The sequence below is a fragment of the Pantherophis guttatus genome, chromosome 7 (assembly GCF_059756535.1).
Source record: "Pantherophis guttatus breed Tessera chromosome 7, ASM5975653v1, whole genome shotgun sequence".
Classification (NCBI taxonomy): Eukaryota; Metazoa; Chordata; class Lepidosauria; order Squamata; family Colubridae; genus Pantherophis; species Pantherophis guttatus.
This window is the reverse complement of record NC_142069.1, coordinates 8,127,227-8,146,820: the sequence shown is the minus strand read 5'-3', so window position 1 is coordinate 8,146,820 and position 19,594 is coordinate 8,127,227. Positions and strand designations below refer to the sequence as shown.

At 43.5% G+C, this 19,594-nt stretch overlaps 1 protein-coding gene across 50 annotated transcripts in view; it reads right to left on the bottom strand.

Moving 5' to 3' along the window:
- CELF2 (CUGBP Elav-like family member 2) overlaps window positions 1-19,594 on the bottom strand; it is a 650,307-nt gene that overhangs the window by 274,240 nt on the left and 356,473 nt on the right. For 4 of the 50 annotated variants that reach the window (XM_087873628.1, XM_087873630.1, XM_087873652.1 and 1 more), the window contains exon 1: window positions 6,100-10,140. The exons of the other annotated variants lie outside the window; for them this stretch is intronic. In XM_087873628.1, coding sequence (XP_087729754.1) covers window positions 6,100-6,104 — 5 coding nt within the window. In that variant the 5' untranslated portion in view covers window positions 6,105-10,140. Of the gene's footprint in view, window positions 1-6,099; window positions 10,141-19,594 lie in introns of those variants that run through there. 50 annotated transcript variants of the gene reach the window in all.

The following is a 19,594-nucleotide window of genomic DNA, read 5'->3' as shown; positions in this document are numbered from 1 at the left end:
AAACCACAAGTATTGTGGTTTTCCAAAATTTCCAAGTTTAAAAACCACAAGTAAAAAAGAAAAAATACAAATACAAACATATAAAAACACAAACAACAGTGTAACAGTGTAATATAATTTTACAGCTTCCCGTATCAGCATGTATATTCTGCTTTTGTAATTCACTATTCGATATTTGCCTTCTCATAGATTTTAACAAATCTAGTTAAATATTCTTTCCTCCTATTATCCCTACTACAACAACAACCCTGTGGGGTAGGTTGGGATGAGAGAGAGAGTGACTGGCCCAAAGTCAACCAGCTGACGACTTTCATGCCTAAAGTGAAACTAGAACTCACTATCTCCTAGTTTCATCACTAGCTCAAACTGGCACATTCTGTCACAGTCAGAGAACAAGCTGGGGATTTTCTGTTGGCCATCAAATATGATTGTTTTGGGGGAAATGGGGCCCTTATTGTAATTCCTATTATGCACAAACAAGACATTTTAGGTTTTAGAAAAGATTCATTGGGTTGCATTATTTGGTTGGATCTTGATAGAGAAATGTGACTTGGCATTGTCCCAATTTTTAGAAAATGCAAACCACTGAACCGTATTGTAGAAATTGCTTATAGTGTTTTATTTTTGACAATGTGGTTTGGACTGAAATGATATTTAAGAATATTGTTAATAGCCTGAGTTTTGGCCCCTCCCTCCCTCCCTTCCCTCTCTCTATCCTTCCCTCCCTCCCTCCCTCCCTTCCTCATCCTCATTCTCCTTATTTCCTCTTTCCCTCTCCTTCCTTCTCCTATCCAGCTCGCTCCTTCCTTCTTTCCTCCCTCCTTCCTTCCTTCTTCCCTCCCTCCCTCCTCCCATCCAGCTCGCTCCTTCCTTCCTCCTTCCTCCCATCCAGCTCGTTCCTTCCTTCCTCCCTCCTCCCATCCAACTCGCTCCTTCCTTCCTTCCTCCCTCCTCCCATCCAACTCGCTCCTTCCTTCCTTCCTCCCTCCTCCCATCCAGCTTGCTCCTTCCTCCCTCCCTGCCTCCCTCCTCCTATCCAGCTCCCTCCTTCCTTCTTCCCTCCCTCCCTCCTCCCATCCAGCTCGCTCCTTCCTTCCTTCTTCCCTCCCTCCTCCCATCCAGCTTGCTCCTTCCTTCCTTCCTTCCTTCCTTCCTTCCTTCCTTCCTTCCTTCCTTCCTTCCTTCCTTCCTTCCTCCCTCCCTCCCTCCCTCCCTCCCTCCCTCCCTCCCTCCCTTCCATACTATACATGTTTTCTCAGGGGACTCTAAAAGAAAAGAAAAATTTGCTGTAGTGTCCCAAATATGCTTTTTCAAGAGGCAACTGGACTTTCTTTGTTTTTCCTTAGGACATTTTGCTTCTCATCCAAGAAGTTTCCTCAGTTCTTCTCCTTTGGAACTGAAGAAGCTTCTTGGATGAGAAGAGAAACGTCTTCAGGGAAAAACAAAGGAAGTCCAGTTGCCTCTTGAAAAAGCACCATTGGGACAACGGTGACCTGGATGACTGAGAATTTCTGTAGACCTTTGGTATAGTGGTTAAAGCATTAGGCTAGAAACATGGAGACCCTGAGTTCTAGTCCCACCTTAAGTGTGAAGCCAGCTGGGTGACTTTCTCTCAGTCCATCCCTCTCAGCCCTAGGAAGGAGGCAATGCCAAAATCTTGCCAAGAAGGATGTGCCCAGGTAGTCACCAGGAATGAAAAATGAAAGACATACACACACAAGAGAGAGGAGGCAGAAGGAGAAAGGGAGAGGGAGGGAGGGAGGGAGAGAGGGAGAGGGAGAAGGAAGGAGAGAGGGAGAGGGAGGGGACGGAGAAAGAGGGAGAGGGAGGGAGAGGGAGGGAGAAAGGAGGAGAGAGAGGGAGGGAGGAAGAGAGAGAGGGAGGGAGAGGGAGAAGGAAAGAGAGGGGGGAGGGAGAGGGTGAGGGAGAAGGAAGGAGAGTGGGAGAGAGGGAGAGAGAGGGGCGGAAAAAGGGAGAGGGAGAGAGAGAGGGAGGGAGAGGGAGGGAGAGGGAGAAGGAAAGAGAGAGGGAGAGGGGGAGAGAGGGGTGAGGGAGAGGGTGAGGGAAAAGGAAGGAGAGCGGGAGAGAGGGAGAGAGAGGGGCAGAAAAAGGGAGAGGGAGAGAGAGAGGGAGGGAGAGGGAGAAGGAAAGAGAGAGGGAGAGGGGGAGAGAGGGGGGAGGGAGAGGGGGAGGGAGAAGGAAGGAGAGCAGGAGAGAGGGAGAGAGAGGGGCAGAAAAAGGGAGAGGGAGAGAGAGAGGGAGAGAGAGGGAGAGGGAGGGAGAGAGAGAAGCAAAGACTGCCTTAAGGGAGGCAGGACACTCTAATTAGAAGTGGAAGATTTCACCCTGTTTTCTAGAGAATGCTTTCATCTAATTTCTGGATAATGTAACCCAAGGTAGCCGACCTTGGCAATCATTACTTTAATTTGCTTTTATCTGCATGTGCTGTTCACTACATTTTCTCTCTTTCTCCTCAAAATTTAAATTTAGACAGCTAACTTCCACATGTTGCTTTATTGTCTCAGACATTAATAAATCTGCAGCTGCGGCTGTAGTAGCAGGAGCAGTAGTAGGTATTGCTATGGCTACTACTACGAGCATCATTTTAATAAGGCCATTCTTTATCAGACCAGTTTTTCTTTCAGATATGTCAGATATTTTGCTAACACACCTCTAACAGCCATTAATAAAACCCTTAATGGTATTATACCTGTCAGATTTTATTTTATAGAACAGGAACAAAAGCCATATATATATTATTTTAGTCTTTGAAGAGTCTTCTATTGTCTTCTGTGGCTTTAGGTTGGATGGCCAACTGGCCAACTTGATATTTACAGCCACATGATAGAAGAATTCAATTTGCTAATCCTTATGTCAAAATGTCTTTGGGAGATTCTCAGTTATCCAGATCATGGCAACTGGACTTCGTTTTTCCTTGAAGATGTTTCCCTTCTCATCCATGAAGCATCTTCAGAACTGAAGATGCTTCTTGGATGAGAAGCGAAACGTCTTCAGGGAAAAACAACGAAAAGTCCGATTGCCTTTTGGAAAAAAAAAAACACCTTTGGGATATTATGTCAAAAATAACTTGAATGCAGAAAATACCCTCCATCCCAAACAAAACCCAATTGCACGTTAAAAAGGAGCAGCTTGGATGTGTGATCCTTCCATGTCTTGGCAAGCCTCAAAAGTCATCCATGAGGTCATACAGATGCTCTAGCTTGGGTGGGGAAGCAACATAAGTTGTTAGATGCAAGTTGATAGCCCAAACTTGAGACAACCATACCAAAATAGATGCTGCAGGGTGCTGAATTCTTAAAAGTGAGACAGACTGCGAGCTAAACCAGTTCGCAGTCAATCTCTCTGTAGCTGTCCTATCGGAACATGTCTTCTGAGAAAGAAAGAAAGAAAGAAAGAAAGAAAGAGAGAGAGAAAGAAAGGAAGGAAGGAAGGAAGGAAGGAAGGAAGGAAAGAAAGAAAGAAAGAAAGAAAGAAAGAAAGAAAGAAAGAAAGAAAGAGGGAGGGAGGGAGGAAGGGATTGAGACAGAGAGAAAGAGAAAGAAAAGAAAGAGAGAGAAAGAAAGAAAGAATAAAGGAAGGAAGGAAATAAATTGAGACAGAGGGAGGGAGAGAGAAAGAAAAAAGAAAAAGAAAGGAAAAAGGAAAGGAAGGAAGGAAGGAAGAGATTGAAACAGAGAGAGAAAGAGAAAGAAAGAGAGAGAGGGAGAGAAAGAAAAAATAAAGGAAAGGAAGGAAGGAAAGAAATAGATTGAGACATAGGGAGAGAGAGACAGAAAAAAGAAAAAGAGAGAAAAGAAGAAGAAAGGGAAGGAAGGGATTAAGACAGAGAGAGAAAGAAAAAGAAAGAAAGGAAAGGAAGGAAGAAGAAAGAAAGGGAAGGAAGGAAGGGATTAAGACAGAGAGAGAAAGAAAAGAAAGAAAGAAAGGAAAGAAAGAAAGGAAGAAAAAGGAAGGAAGGAAGGAAGGAAGGAAGGAAGGAAGGAAGGGAGAGAGAGATAGAGATGCTGACGCACACATCAGACAGCCATTCACGTGGGCCGATTGCAAATAGGCCCCGGGCCCAGTAGTAGGCAGTGGCCCACAGGTTGGGGAACCCTGCACTTAGTGGTTTGCCCTGTCCGTGTAGGTGGAACTGATCTTAAGAGATTCTTTGGTTGACGTGATTACCGTTACCTTGCTTGGCAGTTCCTTGATTGAGTTACCGTATTCCATCCTCCAATGTACTGTAAACTGAGAGGAATTTCCCAGATTCCCTAAATCACACCAATGTAGGAAATCCGTAGACAAAACCCAATTGCCAATCTCACTGGAATAGAGATGCAGAACAAGCCCGTTTGAAAGGCAACGAGTTGGAGGTGCTTATTTGCAACAATCATTATTTACGCCAAATGCAGATGTAGCGCACACTGCTTCCACGCATTACATCGGTGTCCTTCAGCATGCATTTAAAAGGTCAGGCTTTGCACAAAAGGCAGCAGAGGAACACGGATGCAACTTGCCGAGGTGTTATTTATCTGAGTTTCCTTTAAAAAAAAAAAAAAAAAAAAAATTCTCCTGAAAGAGAACTCTTTCTAATGCTGGCGTTGTTTTGTTTGACGACGTTTCGATAGTGCCTTTGCAGGGGAAGCGATTTTCAAAAACACGCACGGGACTTATCGTAGTCAGACCCATTTTGGAGAGCACGTTCCAAGGATGCAAAATTCCCTAGGAAGATGCAGAGTTTTCCGCTTATTTTTAAGCGGAAAAATAAGTCTCTCTTTTATGACTCCCGCTTCACCATTGTCTTGGCAGAGAGAAAACACAAGGGGTATTTTCTCCTAGTAGTGTGCGGCGGCAGCCAAAAAAAGCTAATACAATCCTTGATTGCAGTGGTGGAATTCCAATTTTTTTTTACTACCGGTTCTGTGGGCGTGGCTTGGTGGGCGTGGCAGAAGGATACTGCAAAATCTCCATTCCCTCCCCACTCCAGGGAAAGGATATTGCAAAATCTCCATTCCCACCCCACTCTGGGGCCAGCCGGAGGTGGTATTTGCCGATTCTCCGAACTACTCAAAATTTCCGCTACCGGTTCTCCAGAACCTGTCAGAACCTGCTGAATAGCACTCCTGCTTGGTTGTATAAACATAGGCATAGATGTAGAGGCATAGAGATCTAGAACTCTCTAACTCTAGAGAGTTAGATTAACTCTCTAGATTAACTAGAGAGACAGAAACTAAACAGCAGTTAGTTGGGACCCGAAATTCAGAATCTCCTCTTTACGGTTACGGAAAGAGGGAACAATAGCCCCATTGCTTCAGATGATTCATATTAAGTTCTTAGAGCAGTGGTTTCACATAACACGAAACAATCCTAGAAGCTCGAAATGTATCAGCGGGGAAACCAGCAGAAGGCAAAAGAGGAAGAAAAGAAAGAGGGGAGGTGCATAAAAGTGAAAGATAGATAAAACGCAACATGGCTGCTAATCCACTGAAGGCACTCCTGTGAAGAGTTCTTCCAGATGAAAAAAACAATAATAGAATTCCTTGGGAAGGTCTCGATAGGTGGACCAAAGAGCCAAGCCTAGTCTCAACATCTGGCTGACCATACAATGAATCATGATCATCGCCTCCGATCCCACATACACTCTCGTTTAGTTTTCAAAATGGGCGCGAGAGTAACGTTTCCACAACACCATATAATAATTAAGTTACAAGATAGTTACTTAGTTATTCCAGCGGTAGGATGGTGTTTTCTTGAGGAAAGTAAATTCAGAACCTCTGGAACACTTGCAGAGACCCTACACCATTTCGAACAAAAAGTTGTCCAGTATCTTAAAAACTTCCGGTGTTACAACACCCACAATATCTGGAGGCAAGTCATTCCGCTGATTAATTGGTCTGACTTTCAATTCATCAATTGTTCTAACACTTGCCAAACTGAGTCTTCGAAGAAGAACGGTACCAATTTTTCAGAGCAACCTCTGCCGTGGGACCTGCTGCTCAACATCTCAGCACCCTTCAGATCCCATAGGAGAAACTACTCTCAAATGAAAATAGAAGACACATTAAGGAGGGGGAGAAAGGCAAAATGACACGGTACCTCATGTCTTGGTGCAGATCTCAGAATTATGGCCAGTTCCTTGCACTTCTTTTGGCTGCGTCGCAACAGTTTGGGTAGTTCTGAGTGTGTGTCTTTGCAACACAAGGTTTCACGCCGGCCCTCTCCGTTTCCTTTGTGGTTTCGTCACAGGCTCCAGCTTCCGTTACTGATGAGACTCCCTTTTGCACTAAGTCAATACTAACAGTTTTATCAGTGGTTTTAAGGGGGAAAAAATAATAGAGGTTCTTCTTCTTCTTTTTTTTAATTTGATTTATATGTCGCCCTTCTCCGGAGACTCAGGGCGGCTTACAATGCGCTAAGCAATAGCCTTCATTCTTTTGTATATTTATACAAAGTCAGCTTATTGCCCCCACAAACTGGGTCCTCATTTCACCTACCTTAGAAAGGATGGAAGGCTGAGTCAACCTTGAGCCTGGTAAGATTCGAACCTGCAGTAATTGCAGGCAGCTGTGTTAATAACAGAGTGCATTAAACCACTGTACTACCAAGGCTTTTTCTACTTCATTAGGAAGCCTTTCAAGCTGTTTTTTTAAGATCTACATTTCCTACTTTCATTGAAAGAAGCGTGAAGAAACGTGTTTAAGTTCCGAGTACTCAGTGATGAAAACCCAGTTTCGTTCTTAGACTTCGATGGAGGCCGGAGGTTAAATGTGCAGCAAATGTGAAGTCACTTTTCTATCCTTTGTCAAATGAGCCTTCTCAAATGAAAATGGTCCTGTCTGAAGATATGCAGATGAACAGACAATGCTTTATATTGAAAACTTTATATTGAAAAGAGATGGGACAACCATTTGTCTGGAATGATATAAGGTCTCCTGCTTGAGTAGAGGAGACTCTGACGAACTCTGTTTTTCGGTTATCTTATGCTCCCAAGAAAACCACGTCAACTCAAATCGTAGCTTACGGTGGAGTTCCTGTATTCCATTTTTCATGACTTCCTCTCCCGGGCACCAGTCCTGATGGCAAACCTCAATAATAAACACTTAATTGCTTGTTTCACTCGTCACCTAAGTGCCTTGCGCCCTGAAGCATAACGGCGGAAGCTAATGTGACACATTATTATGCTTATCTCAGAAAAGAAATATTACTGCAAAAGGAACTTAAGTGCTCCAAGCTTTTCCTGCATGGCAGAGTCTAATTTTAGAACGGTTCCCTCGTCCGCCAGAAAATCCGTGGCATGTACAACCAGGCCCATTTCTAACAGTTGTTTTTTTTTTTTTAATGCTATAGTTGTATGTTAGATGCACTCATGAATGCATGGTTATGTAGATCAAATTTATTTATTTATTTATCGTATTTATATGCCGCCCTTCTCCCGTAGGATTCGGGGTGGCTCACAAAATAAAACAACACGATAATAAAATGATATTAAAATAATCCAATTTAAAATCCCCAAGCAATTAAAACTCCCGGCAGATCAGGGAATTTGCTGAAAAAGCAATGTCTTCAGGTCACCGCGGAAAGTGCGGAGGTCAGGGGCTGTCCGGAGCCCAGTGGGTAACTCACTACAGAAGGTCGGTGCGACCACAGAGAATGCCCTCATCCTGGGCACCACCAGCCGACATTGTCTGGACGACGGCACCCGGAGGAGGGCAATCCTATGTGAGCGCACTGGGCGGTGGGAGGCCGGTAGGAGGTGGTCCTGCAAGTACCCCGGGCCCATGCCATGAAGGTATCATTAAGATAATTGGATAAGAAGTCCTCTCCTAACTGAAGGGATGTTTCAGCAATGGCAGGATCAAAATTGATAAAAAATAAAATAAAATTGATAAAAGGACATTAAAAAGAGTGGCTCCTAAAGGAGAGGAGATGGGGCAAGAAAGGCTTCCAAAAACATTGCAATTAAAAAAAAAAAAGCTGAATCCAATACAGCTAGTCCTCAACTTGCATTTAGTGACCGTCCAAAATTATAAGGGCACTGAAAAAAAAGGGACTTATATGTTCTGATCCAGCTCCCCAAACATGACAAACCCTCTGTATTTAAATCAATTATTCCTTTATTAGGAGCGCCAGCAGCCCCGGCAAAAAAGTTTCTCTCTCAACGCAGTCTAACAAGTCCATCTGGAAGATGAATAGTTGTCTGCCACATCTATTTATCTCCCCTCCCTGCCTTTTGTCCCCAGAGCTAGGGTGGGGTTTCGCTAGCAGCGGTGGCTCTTCTGTCCCAAAGGACCGGCCCATAGATTTCCACTGCTCTCCTCTCCTCTGCCTTCTGCATATCCACGCGTCAGGCACTGGACCCAGCTACTCCTCCTCTTTCTCATCAGCCACCTCCAGACCTGGGAGCTGTTGACTCTCCATCTGCCTCTGTCTCTCTCTCTGCCAGCTCCATTCCCTCTTCCCCCTCGGAGCTCTCAGGGAGAAGAGGGAATGCCTGCTCCTCGTCTGATTTGGCTGCTGGGGGTTGTAAAATGTGGCCAAATTCACTTAACTCGGGTCTCGCTTAGCAACAAAAAGTCCGGGCTCGATTGTGGTCGAAGGGCGAGGGCTACTTGTATTTTAGCCAGTGAGATGCTTCTGTCCTACAAATCATGCGTGAAAACTTTTTGCATGCCACATCAGAGTAAACATGAATCTTACTGCAAGATTGATTGAATCTTAATTCAAACGGGCTTTGACCGGTTTAATTTGGCTTTTCATTCATTTTAAAGGACATTGCTGTCACGGCAATACCAACCCAATGATAATAAAGCAAATCTGCAGATGCAGATATGTAGCTCTGTGGGGATCTTTCAATGCTCTCTGAACTTGGCTATTTTTTTTTTTTTTGCAGACATTTCATTACCCAACAAGGTAACATCATCAGTGCCAGAAGGGAGTGGAGTTTGCTCTCTGTTTATATACAAGCGGCTTGCCTTGTCAATGTTGGTTCTTGGAAGCAACATTCTTCTTTCTCCCATCAACACTGACAGGGCAAGCCCCTTGTATACTATAGAAAACAAACACCATTTCCTTCTAGCACTGATGGTTGTTGTGATTCCGTTACCTGAGCCTGTGTCATCAGCAGGAGAGGACTCCCAGAGTAAAGGAGAGGAGTTGGCAAGGCCTCCCTCTCCAGGACCCTCCTCTTTGGCAATGCCTTCAGTGTCCGCCGAAGGGCAAGAGATAGGGCCGGGGCCAAGCACGTCCACGCAGCCACAGATGGACAGTGATGAGGGTAATGAGTCTTGGCTGGATCCTTGACAGCGTCGCAGGGATATGCACGTGCAACAGAAGAAAAGGCATGCCCGAGATTAGGCTGAGTCACTGGACCACACCCCACAGGATATAAAAGGGAGCGTGGTGGCCAGTCAAGCCTTGTGACGAACAAAGCTGAAAGCTTCCACGCCATTCTGCATTGCCGGACTTTTGCTATAGACTTTGCTGGATTATACTTGGACTTAAGTTACTCTCTAATTATTGAACATTTTACTTTGATGTACCAGAAGCGGAGAGAAGTTATCTCTTCCCTTCGTGAGTAATAAACACTTGGCAGGCAGCCACTAGGTTGCTGCCAAGTTCCGTTATCATAAGGAAAAGGATTTTGTCGGCTGGTTTGGTTTTTAACTCTTGGACGTCTGTTGGTGTGTGGGCGTGTGGGACGGGGACAGAACAATGGTGTTACCTAGTTAGGCAATGAAACTTCTGCAAGAAAACAACCAAGCTCAGAGCGCACCAAGGACCCCCACGGTTCAACCTTGAGCTACAAATATTCTTTTCTATTCGTACATCTATATCGGTACAATTCACAATCTTCATTTTTGGTTCCACCCACCCAGAAGCTTTTTTTTTAATCATTCATGGATGTTGTGTGAATCTAAGCTGCAAATCAAGTATCGCTTCAGCTGAAATCATTCCTAGCGAGGGAGCACAGGGTGTGTTCAGCTAACCCTAAATCTGATAGCAGACATTTTGGGAGGAAATTGACACACAATGCAACAGGGTACGAAGCCACAAGAAGGAGAAGCTTCTTAAAGGACAGAAGGAGGAAGAGGTTTCTTTGCAAGTGTGTTTCTGCAGAATCTGCATTTTCAGCTCCACCTTCCAGCATTGAAGCTTTCCAGGCCTTCATTCAATCTCATGGGTACGCATGTTATGCATTGACAATAAAGATTTGATTTGATATGTGTTGGGATGAGAAAATGGCTGTAATCTCAGAACATCTGGAACAGTACCTGTTTGAGAAAAGGCTGCTTTACTTAACTACGTTAAGAGAAAATGAGAAGGGTTGTAGTCAGAGGTGGGTTTCAGCAGGTTCTGACCAGTTCTGGAGAACCGGTAGTGGAAATTTTGAGTAGTTCGGAGAACCGGTAAATACCACCTCTGACTGGCCCCGCCCCCATCTATTCTCTGCCTCCCGAGTGTCAGCTGATCGGGAGGAAATGGGGTTTTTCAGTAACCTTCCCCTAGGAATGGATATTTTACAGTATCCTTCCCCTGGGAATGGAGATTTTACAGTACCCTTCCCCTGGGAATGGAGATTTTACAGTGTCCTTCCCCTGGGAATGGAGATTTTACAGTATCTTCCCCTGGGAATGGAGATTTTACAGTACCTTCCCCTGGGAATGGAGATTTTACAGTATCTTCCCCTGGGAATGGAGATTTTACAGTACCTTCCCCTGGGAATGGAGATTTTACAGTATCCTTCCCCTGGGAATGGAGATTTTACAGTATCCTTCCCCTGGGAATGGAGATTTTACAGTATCCTTCCCCTGCCACGCCCACCAAGCCGCGCCACGCCATGCCATGCCCACCAAGCCACGCCCACAGAACCGATAGTAAAATTTTTTGAATCCTGTCACTGGTTGGGATGGAAAGAATTTAAGGCTATGGTGCAATCAATGGCTATATGTTAATATTGAAAGGGCATTTAAATTGGTAGGATATGCACAACAGTATTTATTTATTGATTTTATTTTTGTCCTGTCTTTTATAGGTAACTAAAGGCAATGTTCATACATGATAGACCTTCATACGTGATACTCCTTCCTCCTAGTTTCCTCACAACAATAGTCCTGTGAGGTGGGTTGGGTTGAGAGATAGTGACTGAGCCAGTCACCAAATTGACTTCATGCCTAAAGTGGGACTAGAACTCACAGTCTCCTGGTGTTTGGGTCAAAGTCACTCAGCCAACTTTCATGGCTAAGGCGGGACTAGAACTCACAGTCTCCTAGTGATTGGGCCAAGGTCATCCAGCCAACTTTCATGGCTAAGGCGGGACTAGAACTCACAGTCTCCTAGTGATTGGGCCAAGGTCACCCAGTCGACTTCCATGGCTAAGGCGGGACTAGAACTCACAGTCTCCTAGTGATTGGGCCAAGGTCACCCAGCCGACTTTTATAGCTAAGGCAGAACCAAAACTCACAGTCTCCTATTGATTGGCTCAAAGTCACCCAGTCGACTTCCATGGCTAAGGCGGGACTAGAACTCACAGTCTCCTGGTGATTGGCCCAAAGTCACCCGACCAGCCTTCATGCCTAAGGCGAGACTAGAACTCACTGTCTCCTGATTTCTAGACCAGCACCTTAATCACTACACCAAACTGAGTACGTTAGTTTGCACACAAGTCTCCAGATTTGAAATCCCATCTTGCATAGGATAACAACAAGATGCTTGAGATAAAATTGTGTTGTCGCTGTATATGTTCCATACTGGCCCAAAGAGGCCCATATTCCACAAAATTTTCGTTTGAAATAGCAAGCAACGTATCGCGTGTCACAAACACAACTAAGGCTGTTTAATCTCTCCTCCATCTTATTAAAAGACACCATGTGAAAGCCTTAGTTGACCAAAAGCCATATTGGGCCTCAGGGGTTTATATTAAAAAAGCCCACCTAATGCTGACCACCTATTTAATTAAAATTGCGATGGCTGTCCACTCCATGATATAAATTAGAACTAGCTATACACCTGTCTCATTTTCCTCATTCTTCTTTTATTCCGTTTAATTCATTTATTCTTTTTCAGTCCTTTGCATAATATTGCTTACCTTCAAAAGGGAGTTAAATAGCATGTATGTATGTATGTATGTATGTATGTATGTATGTATATACATATATATATCATTGCTCCTAGAAGCACGAAGCCGAGAACACCAGCCTGAAGATGACGAATGAGACTTCGTCGAAACGTTGCCAAGAAACCTCCAATTTTACGCGGGAGAAAACCCGAATAACCAAAGACCTACATACAAACACCCGCGAAAACCTCAGTAAACATCCATCTATCTATCTATCTATCTATCTATCTATCTATCTATCTATCTATCTGATTAATTTTTTTAAAAAAAATAAAATAAAACAATTACAGTGCAGTCTTTTGTCGATCAAGAAATGCAAGCAGGAAAAAAGTTTACTGCAAACTCAGTCCCTGCCTGGGCCAAAGCTGAGAGCCATTCTTCTTTTCAGTTCGATAAATAAAAATGAGACACTGATGGGCCTTAAGGGAACATGACTGCAAATCTTTTCCAATGAAGTGAACACCCCAGCAGGTGCCTTCCAAGCCAATTGCTCAAGTTGATTCAAGCAAGGTCAAGTTGCGCACTGCCAAAATATTTGCAAAATATATTTCTGCACAGTTAAGTATAATTTATTTAACTCTTTCTCCCTCTCCCTCTCTCTCTCTCTCTCTCTCTCTCTCTCTCTCTCTCTCTCTCTCTCTCTCTCTCTCTCTCTGTAAGATTACATAACACCCTGAATCATCAATAATCACACAGGCTATATTTGCACAATGCACTTCATTAAAATGTGGCTGGGGATAGTCTGTTGCTCAATTGGTTGTGAAATCTGCTTCTGTAGACCCAATCGACGATGGGAGAGTGAAAATTACATTTAGGCGAGCAAGAGAAAGGTGACTTACGTAATTATTTGCATTTATTTCAAAGCTATACAGGTGGTCCTCAATTTATGACAACAAAGGGGGCCCAGGATTTGAGAGGCTGCCACAAAGAAGAGGGAATCAAGCTATTCTCCAAAGCATCAGAGAAGGCAAGACAAGAAGCAAGGGATGGAAACGAATCAAGGAGAGAAGCAACCTGGAATTAAGGAGAAACTTCCTAACAGTGAGGACAATTAACCAGCGGAACAGAAGTTGCCTCCAGAAGTTGTGGGTGCTCCATCACTGGAGATTTTTAAGAAGAGATTGAACAGCCACCTATCTGAAATGGTCAAGGGCAGAGGTGTCAAACTCATGTCGTCATGGCGGTGTCACGTGATGTATCGGGACTTCCCCCCCCTTCGCTAAACTGGATGTGGCCAGCGTGTGATGCATCCGGGCCACGAGTTTGACAGCTTTGGTCTAGGGGTCTCCTACTTGAGCAAGGGGTTGGACTAGAAGACCTCAACAAGATCCCTTCCAGCTCTATTCTGATTGATTGATTGAAAATTCAGGTGCTTGGTAACTGGCATGTATTTACAAAAGTTTGCAGTGTAACAGCTATTTGCAATCTTCCCAGCTAGAGTCCGACAAGCAAAGTTAAGGAGAGGAGCCCGATTCGCTTAAGAACTGCATGGCCACAACGGTGGCAAAACAGGTCGTAAAATGAGACGCAACTCGTTTAACAACTGCCTTACTTAAAAACTGAAATTTGGGGGGGGGGCCTCAATTGTGGTCGTACGTCGAGGACTATCCCTACAGTCCTGCAGACTGTACGTATGATTCAAATATCTGTTCATTATAAAGCTTTTTTCCCCCCTCCTCATAAGCCTTTATCTTCACTCTCCTGAGTTTAGTTCTGACAGTTCCAGATGTTCCACAGGCAAAAATGTAGGACAAAAGGGGAGGAAAAAATCATGAAAAGTTGGGTGGGGATGGGAAGGAAGAAAAAAATATACGCCGTGACTCTTTTGGGTGCCAAATAAGTTCTCGCATCTGATGATGGTGTCATTGCCAAACCATCAAATATTTGAAGCAATTAAAGCCCAATATATATTTGTTACCAAGTATGTATCAAGGGATATCCAACCATTTCTTCTTCCTATTTTTACTTCTTTCTATTTCAACTTTAACCTCGCAGTGTTTAGCAGGAATTCAAACCACTCAAGTTAAAAACACTTTGCTCGGAGCGAAGTTCTCTACGGCTCTGAACTTTCCTCTCTCTTGTGGCCACCCAATGTTTTCTAGATAACGGTTATCTTGAAGTATGTGGCAACATTTGCAACCGTGTCCCAAAGGTGCTTTTCCAAAAAGCAAATAGATTTTCTTGGGTTTTTTTTTTCCCCTTGAAAATGTTTCCCTTCAACAGGAGAGAGGGGAAGGAGTAGAGAGAGAGAGGAAGGGAGAAGAGAGGAGAGGAGAGGAGAGAAGAGGAGAAAGAAAAAAGGGAAAAGGAGAGGAAGAAAAGAGAAGGGAAAGAGGAGGAGAGGAGAAGATTAGAAGGGGGGAAGAAGAGAGGAGTGGGGGAAGGGAAGGGGAAGTAGGAAAGAGAAGGAGAGGAAGAACGAAGAAAGTAGGAGGAGAAACAGGAAGGAAGAGAAGGGGAGGAGAAGAAGAAAGGTTGGAGTAAAGTTAAAGGGTAAAAGAGCAGCCCCGAAAAAGTAAAAATGAAAGTTAGAAAAGATGAATAAAAAATGATGGAAATGACTGTACATGTAAATGTGTTTATGAGAAATAAAAATAAAAACTTTATTGATAAAAAAAAAAGAAAAAAGAAAATGTTTCCCTTCTCATCCAAGAAGCTTCTTCCGTTCTGACTGAATGCTAACAACCAGATGACTGCAAAGGACATAAATCCTTCCATTCCCCACGGTCCAGAACTGAAGAAGCTCCTTGGATGAGAAGCGAAACATTTGCAAGGAAAAAAACAAACAACCAACCAAAAAAGTCCAGTTGTCTTTTGGAAAAGCAGCTTTGGGAACAACCACGACCCGGATGATTAAGAATCACGTCCAATGCAGTGGTGGCATTCAGCCGGTTCTATCCGGTTCGGGCGAAACGGTAGCGGCGGCTGCAGGAGGCTCCGCCCACCTGCCCGGAGGTCATCACGTCCCATTTATCCACGTTGTTGACGCTCTGCGCGCGCGCTCACATTTGCAAACCAGTAGCAAAGCTAAGTGAATACCATCCCTGGTCCAATGGTGAAGGATTTCCCAGAGTTTGGTTTACAGGCAGTCCTCAACTTACCATATTTTTCGGAGTATAAGACGCACCTTCCCCCCCCCAAAAGGGGGTAAAAATTTAGGTGTGTCTTATACACCGAATGTAGCCCCGTCCACCCACTGGCCCCCACACTTTGGCCTCTGCCTCCCAGCAGTTTACCTCCTTGCAGCAAACAGCAAGAGAAAACAGCTCCTTTTAGCTTTGCGCAGCCTAATTAGCACAAGTTGATTGGATCGGCCTCCCGACTCTCAGCTGTTTTGCTCTCAGCTATTTTGCGCAGGGCTCTGCTGCTTGCTACAAAGAGGTAAATTGCTGGAGCAGATTTTTTGTTTCCCCTTGTGCTAATCAAGCTATGCTGAAAATGAAAATGAAAGTAAAGCAGGCTGTTTGCTGCAAGGAGGCAAAATTGCTCAGAGGCAGATTTCTTTTTCTTCTTTTCCTCACCAAAAAAGGTAGGTGCATCTTATAGTCAGGTGCGTCTTATACTCCGAAAAATACGGTACAACTGTTTGTTTAGTGACCGTTCGAAGTTACAATGGCAGTGAAAAAAATTACCCATTCCTGTTTTTCACACTTAACAACGGTATCCCCATGGGTATCCCCATGCTCACATAATCAGAATTCAGATGCTTGGCAACTGACAGGTATTTATGACAGTTGCAATGCCCCAGGGTCATGCGATCCCCTTTTGCAACCATAACAGAAGTATAACAGAATAACAGAGTTGGAAGGGACCTTGGAGGTCTTCTAGTCTAACCCCCTGCTTAGGCAGGAGACTCTACACTGCTTCAGACAAATGGTTATCCAATCTCTTCTTAAAAACTTCCAGTGTTGGAGCATTTACAACTTCTGGAGACAGGTTGTTTCAACTTCTGACAAGCAAAGCCAATCCAATGGGGATGCCAGGTTCACTTAACAATCGTGTGTCTAACTTAAACAACTTCACAGATTCACTTAACAACTGTGGCAAGAAAGATTGTAAAATGGGGCAAAACCAGGGGTGAAATGCTCCCGGTTCGGACCGGATTGCCCAATCTGGTAGCGATGGCGGCGGGTGGTTCAGAGAACCGGTAACAAAAATCCCTGCAACCCCCACCCTCCATGCCCAGCTGAGCAGCGCGATCATCAGAGGCTGGTTTTTTTTTTTTACTTTTAAAAGTATTTTTTCTACAATCCCTTCAGCCGAAAAAATGCTTTAAAAAAAAAAAAAGAGCCTCTGATGATCAGGCAACTCAGCTGGGATCATCAGAGGCTTTTAAAAGCATTTTTTCTACAAACTCTTTGGCCGAAGATGTTATAGGGGAAAAAAATGCTTTTGAAAGCCTCTGACGATCCCAGCTGAGTTGCCTGATCATCCTGAGGCTTTTAAAAGTATTTTTTTTACAACCTCTTCGGCCGAAAATGCTTTTAAAAGTTAAAAAAAAAAAAAAAGTTAGCCACACTCACCCAGTCACATTACACCGCCCCCCTCCACCAAGCCACGCCCACAGAAATGGTAGTAAATTTTACATTTCACCACTGGGCAAAACTCACTTAACAAATGCCTCACTTAACAACAGAACTCTTGGGGGGGGTGGGTCGATTGTGGTCATAAGTCAAGGACTACCTGTACTCCTTTCTCATAGTGTTCAAAAATCCATGCAATCTAGGAAAGAGGATGAAACAGACCAAGATATAAATAGTGTTTTCATGCCTTGGTCTGCATGCACAATATTTGCACAGGATTATTTTTTCTTATTTGTGACTTCCCTATCTCTGATTGCGTTTCTTTCTTCGAGAAGAGCAAGACAAAAAATAGTCACGTTTGCACACAAGAAAGATACACTTTTGCTTCTAAAACAAGGTCATTCATGGTCTGTATTTTCAGCTTGTTTTGCAATAACAATGAATGCAACGACTGTTTTGTGGTGTCATTGCTCCACCGTCCAATGAGGCTCAAAAGCATCCACGTTCATTGCTTAATTAAGGCAATTAAGCAAAAAAAAAAATATTGTAATTTTCCAGCATCAAACATGATGGGTTAAATAACAAGATGGACTGGTAAGAGGTTAGTTCAGGGCTCAGGAATAATTAGGCCCCCGGAATACTTAATCGCAACAACCCTAGAAAAGACACACAAAAAAAATGCAAAACATAACCCCAATACTATATAGGCAAAACTACGGGAACGTTGCTGCACTTAGTTGCTATTCCACAACTCAAAAGCTTTCAGAGTGCCCTTATTAACTTTCCAGAGAAATATATGTATAAAAATAGCCGTTATTGCTGAATAAATTACAGACAAAAGGGGCCAATTTGCAGAAAACAGAACATTAATGTATTTTTAATGGCTGAGCTAAGAGTACAATGGCATTGAATGTTGTAATTCTAGTGCATTAGCAATGTTTGTATACATTAGGCACTAATGCTATGATGTCCGGAAGCCAAAAAGAGAAAAAGAGAAAAAGAGAAAAAGAGAAAAAGAGAAAAAGAAAGGGAGAGGGAGAGGGAGAGGGAGAGGGAGGGAGAGAGAGAGAGAGAGAGAAAGAGAGAAAGACTTAAATTTTAGTAATATTTTTTTAGGCGCAGAAACACAAGGAAATCCTTTTCTCCCAACTGCTCTGTGAGATTTTGAAACTGTGTTCTCCTTAACATGTCAAATAAAATAGATACAAAAGGAAAATAATGGGACAGTGTTTTCCTTTAATGTCGGCATTTCAATTCTTAACAACAGCGAAAACACAACCACGTTCAGTCCAGGAGTAAAATGCTGCTGGTTCAGACCGGATCGCCCGATCCAGTAGCGATGGCTGCGGGTGGTTCAGAGAACCGGTAGCAAAAATCCCTGCATGTATGAGAGCATATGCACCAAGACAAATTCCTTGTGTGTCCAATCACACTTGGCCAATAAAAAAAAATAATCTATTCTATTCTAAAAGGTAAACCAATGTCCCCAAAGTTTTTATTTTTTTATCGACATATTTAAATGTACAGTCTTTTGTCCATCATTGATCATTGAGGAGAGGAAGTAGAAAAGGAAGGAGAGGAGGAATGAGGAAAGTAGAAAGGGATAGAAGAGGAGAGAGAAGGGGAGAAGAAAAGGAAAGGCTGTATTAAAATAAAAGAAGGAGATGGTCGAAGAGCAGACCCGAACAATTAATTAGCAAATGGAAGTTAAAGAATAAGATGAAGGTAAACCAATGTCACTGTCAAACTATTTACTAAGTCTGCCCTATTAATCTTCTCATTGTTCCTATCACCCATCACCTCCCACTTATGACTATATGACTGTAACCTTGTTGCTGATGTCCTTAAGATTTATATTGATTGTTTCATAATATGATTTGATTGCTTATTTGTTCCCTATGACTACCATTAATGTTAGTCATAGATGAACGTATCTTGTCTTTTATGTACACTGAGAGCATATGCACCAAGACAAATTCCTTCTGTGTCCAATCACATATGGCCAATAAAAAAAATATATATTCTATTCTGTTCTAACTACATGAGACAGGGTCATAATTGTCCTTCCTTCTGCTCCCTCCATGGCTTCTTAGCTGGAGGGAGTGCTGGTTAGCTCATGTGGAGCCCTGAGAAGCACATTGGTCTCTTTGGAGATTCTTGTAAAACTTCCTAAAGTTTAGAGACTAAGAATGATGGTTACGTGGAGTCCTTCGGGAGAAGGGCGGTATAGAAATAAAATAAAATAAAAATAAATAAAAATAAACCCAGAGGTGGGTTTCAGCAGGTTCTGACCAGTTCTGGAGAACCGGTAGCGGAAATTTTGAGTAGTTCGGAGAACCGGTAGTAAAAATTCTGACTGGCCCCGCCCCCATCTATTCTCTGCCTCCCAAGTCCCAGCTGATCAGGAGGAAATGGAGATTTCGCAGTAACCTTCCCCTGGAGTGGGGAGGGAATGGAGATTTTACAATGTCCTTCCTCTGGAGTGGGGTGGGAATGGAGATTTTAGAGCCTTGGTAGTACTAGGGTTTAAGGCACCCTGTTATTAAGCTGCTTAAGACCAGCTGCCTGCAATTACTGCAGGGTTCGAATCTCGCCAAGGCTCAAGGTTGACTCAGCCTTCCATCCTTTCTAAGGTAGGTGAAATGAGGACCCAGTTTGTGGGGGCAATAAGCTGACTTTGTATAAATATACAAAAGGATGAAGGCTATTGCTGAGCACATTGTAAGCCGCCCTGAGTCTTCGGAGAAGGGTGGCATATAAATCAAATTAAAAAAAAAAAAAAAAGTGTCCTTCCCCTGGAGTGGGGAGGGAATAGAGATTTTACAGTATCCTTCCCCTGGAGTGGGGAGGAAATGGGGATTTTACAGTATCCTTCCCCTGGAGTGGGGTGGGAATGGAGATTTTACAGTATCCTTTCCCTGGAGTGGGGAGGAAATGGGGATTTTACAGTATC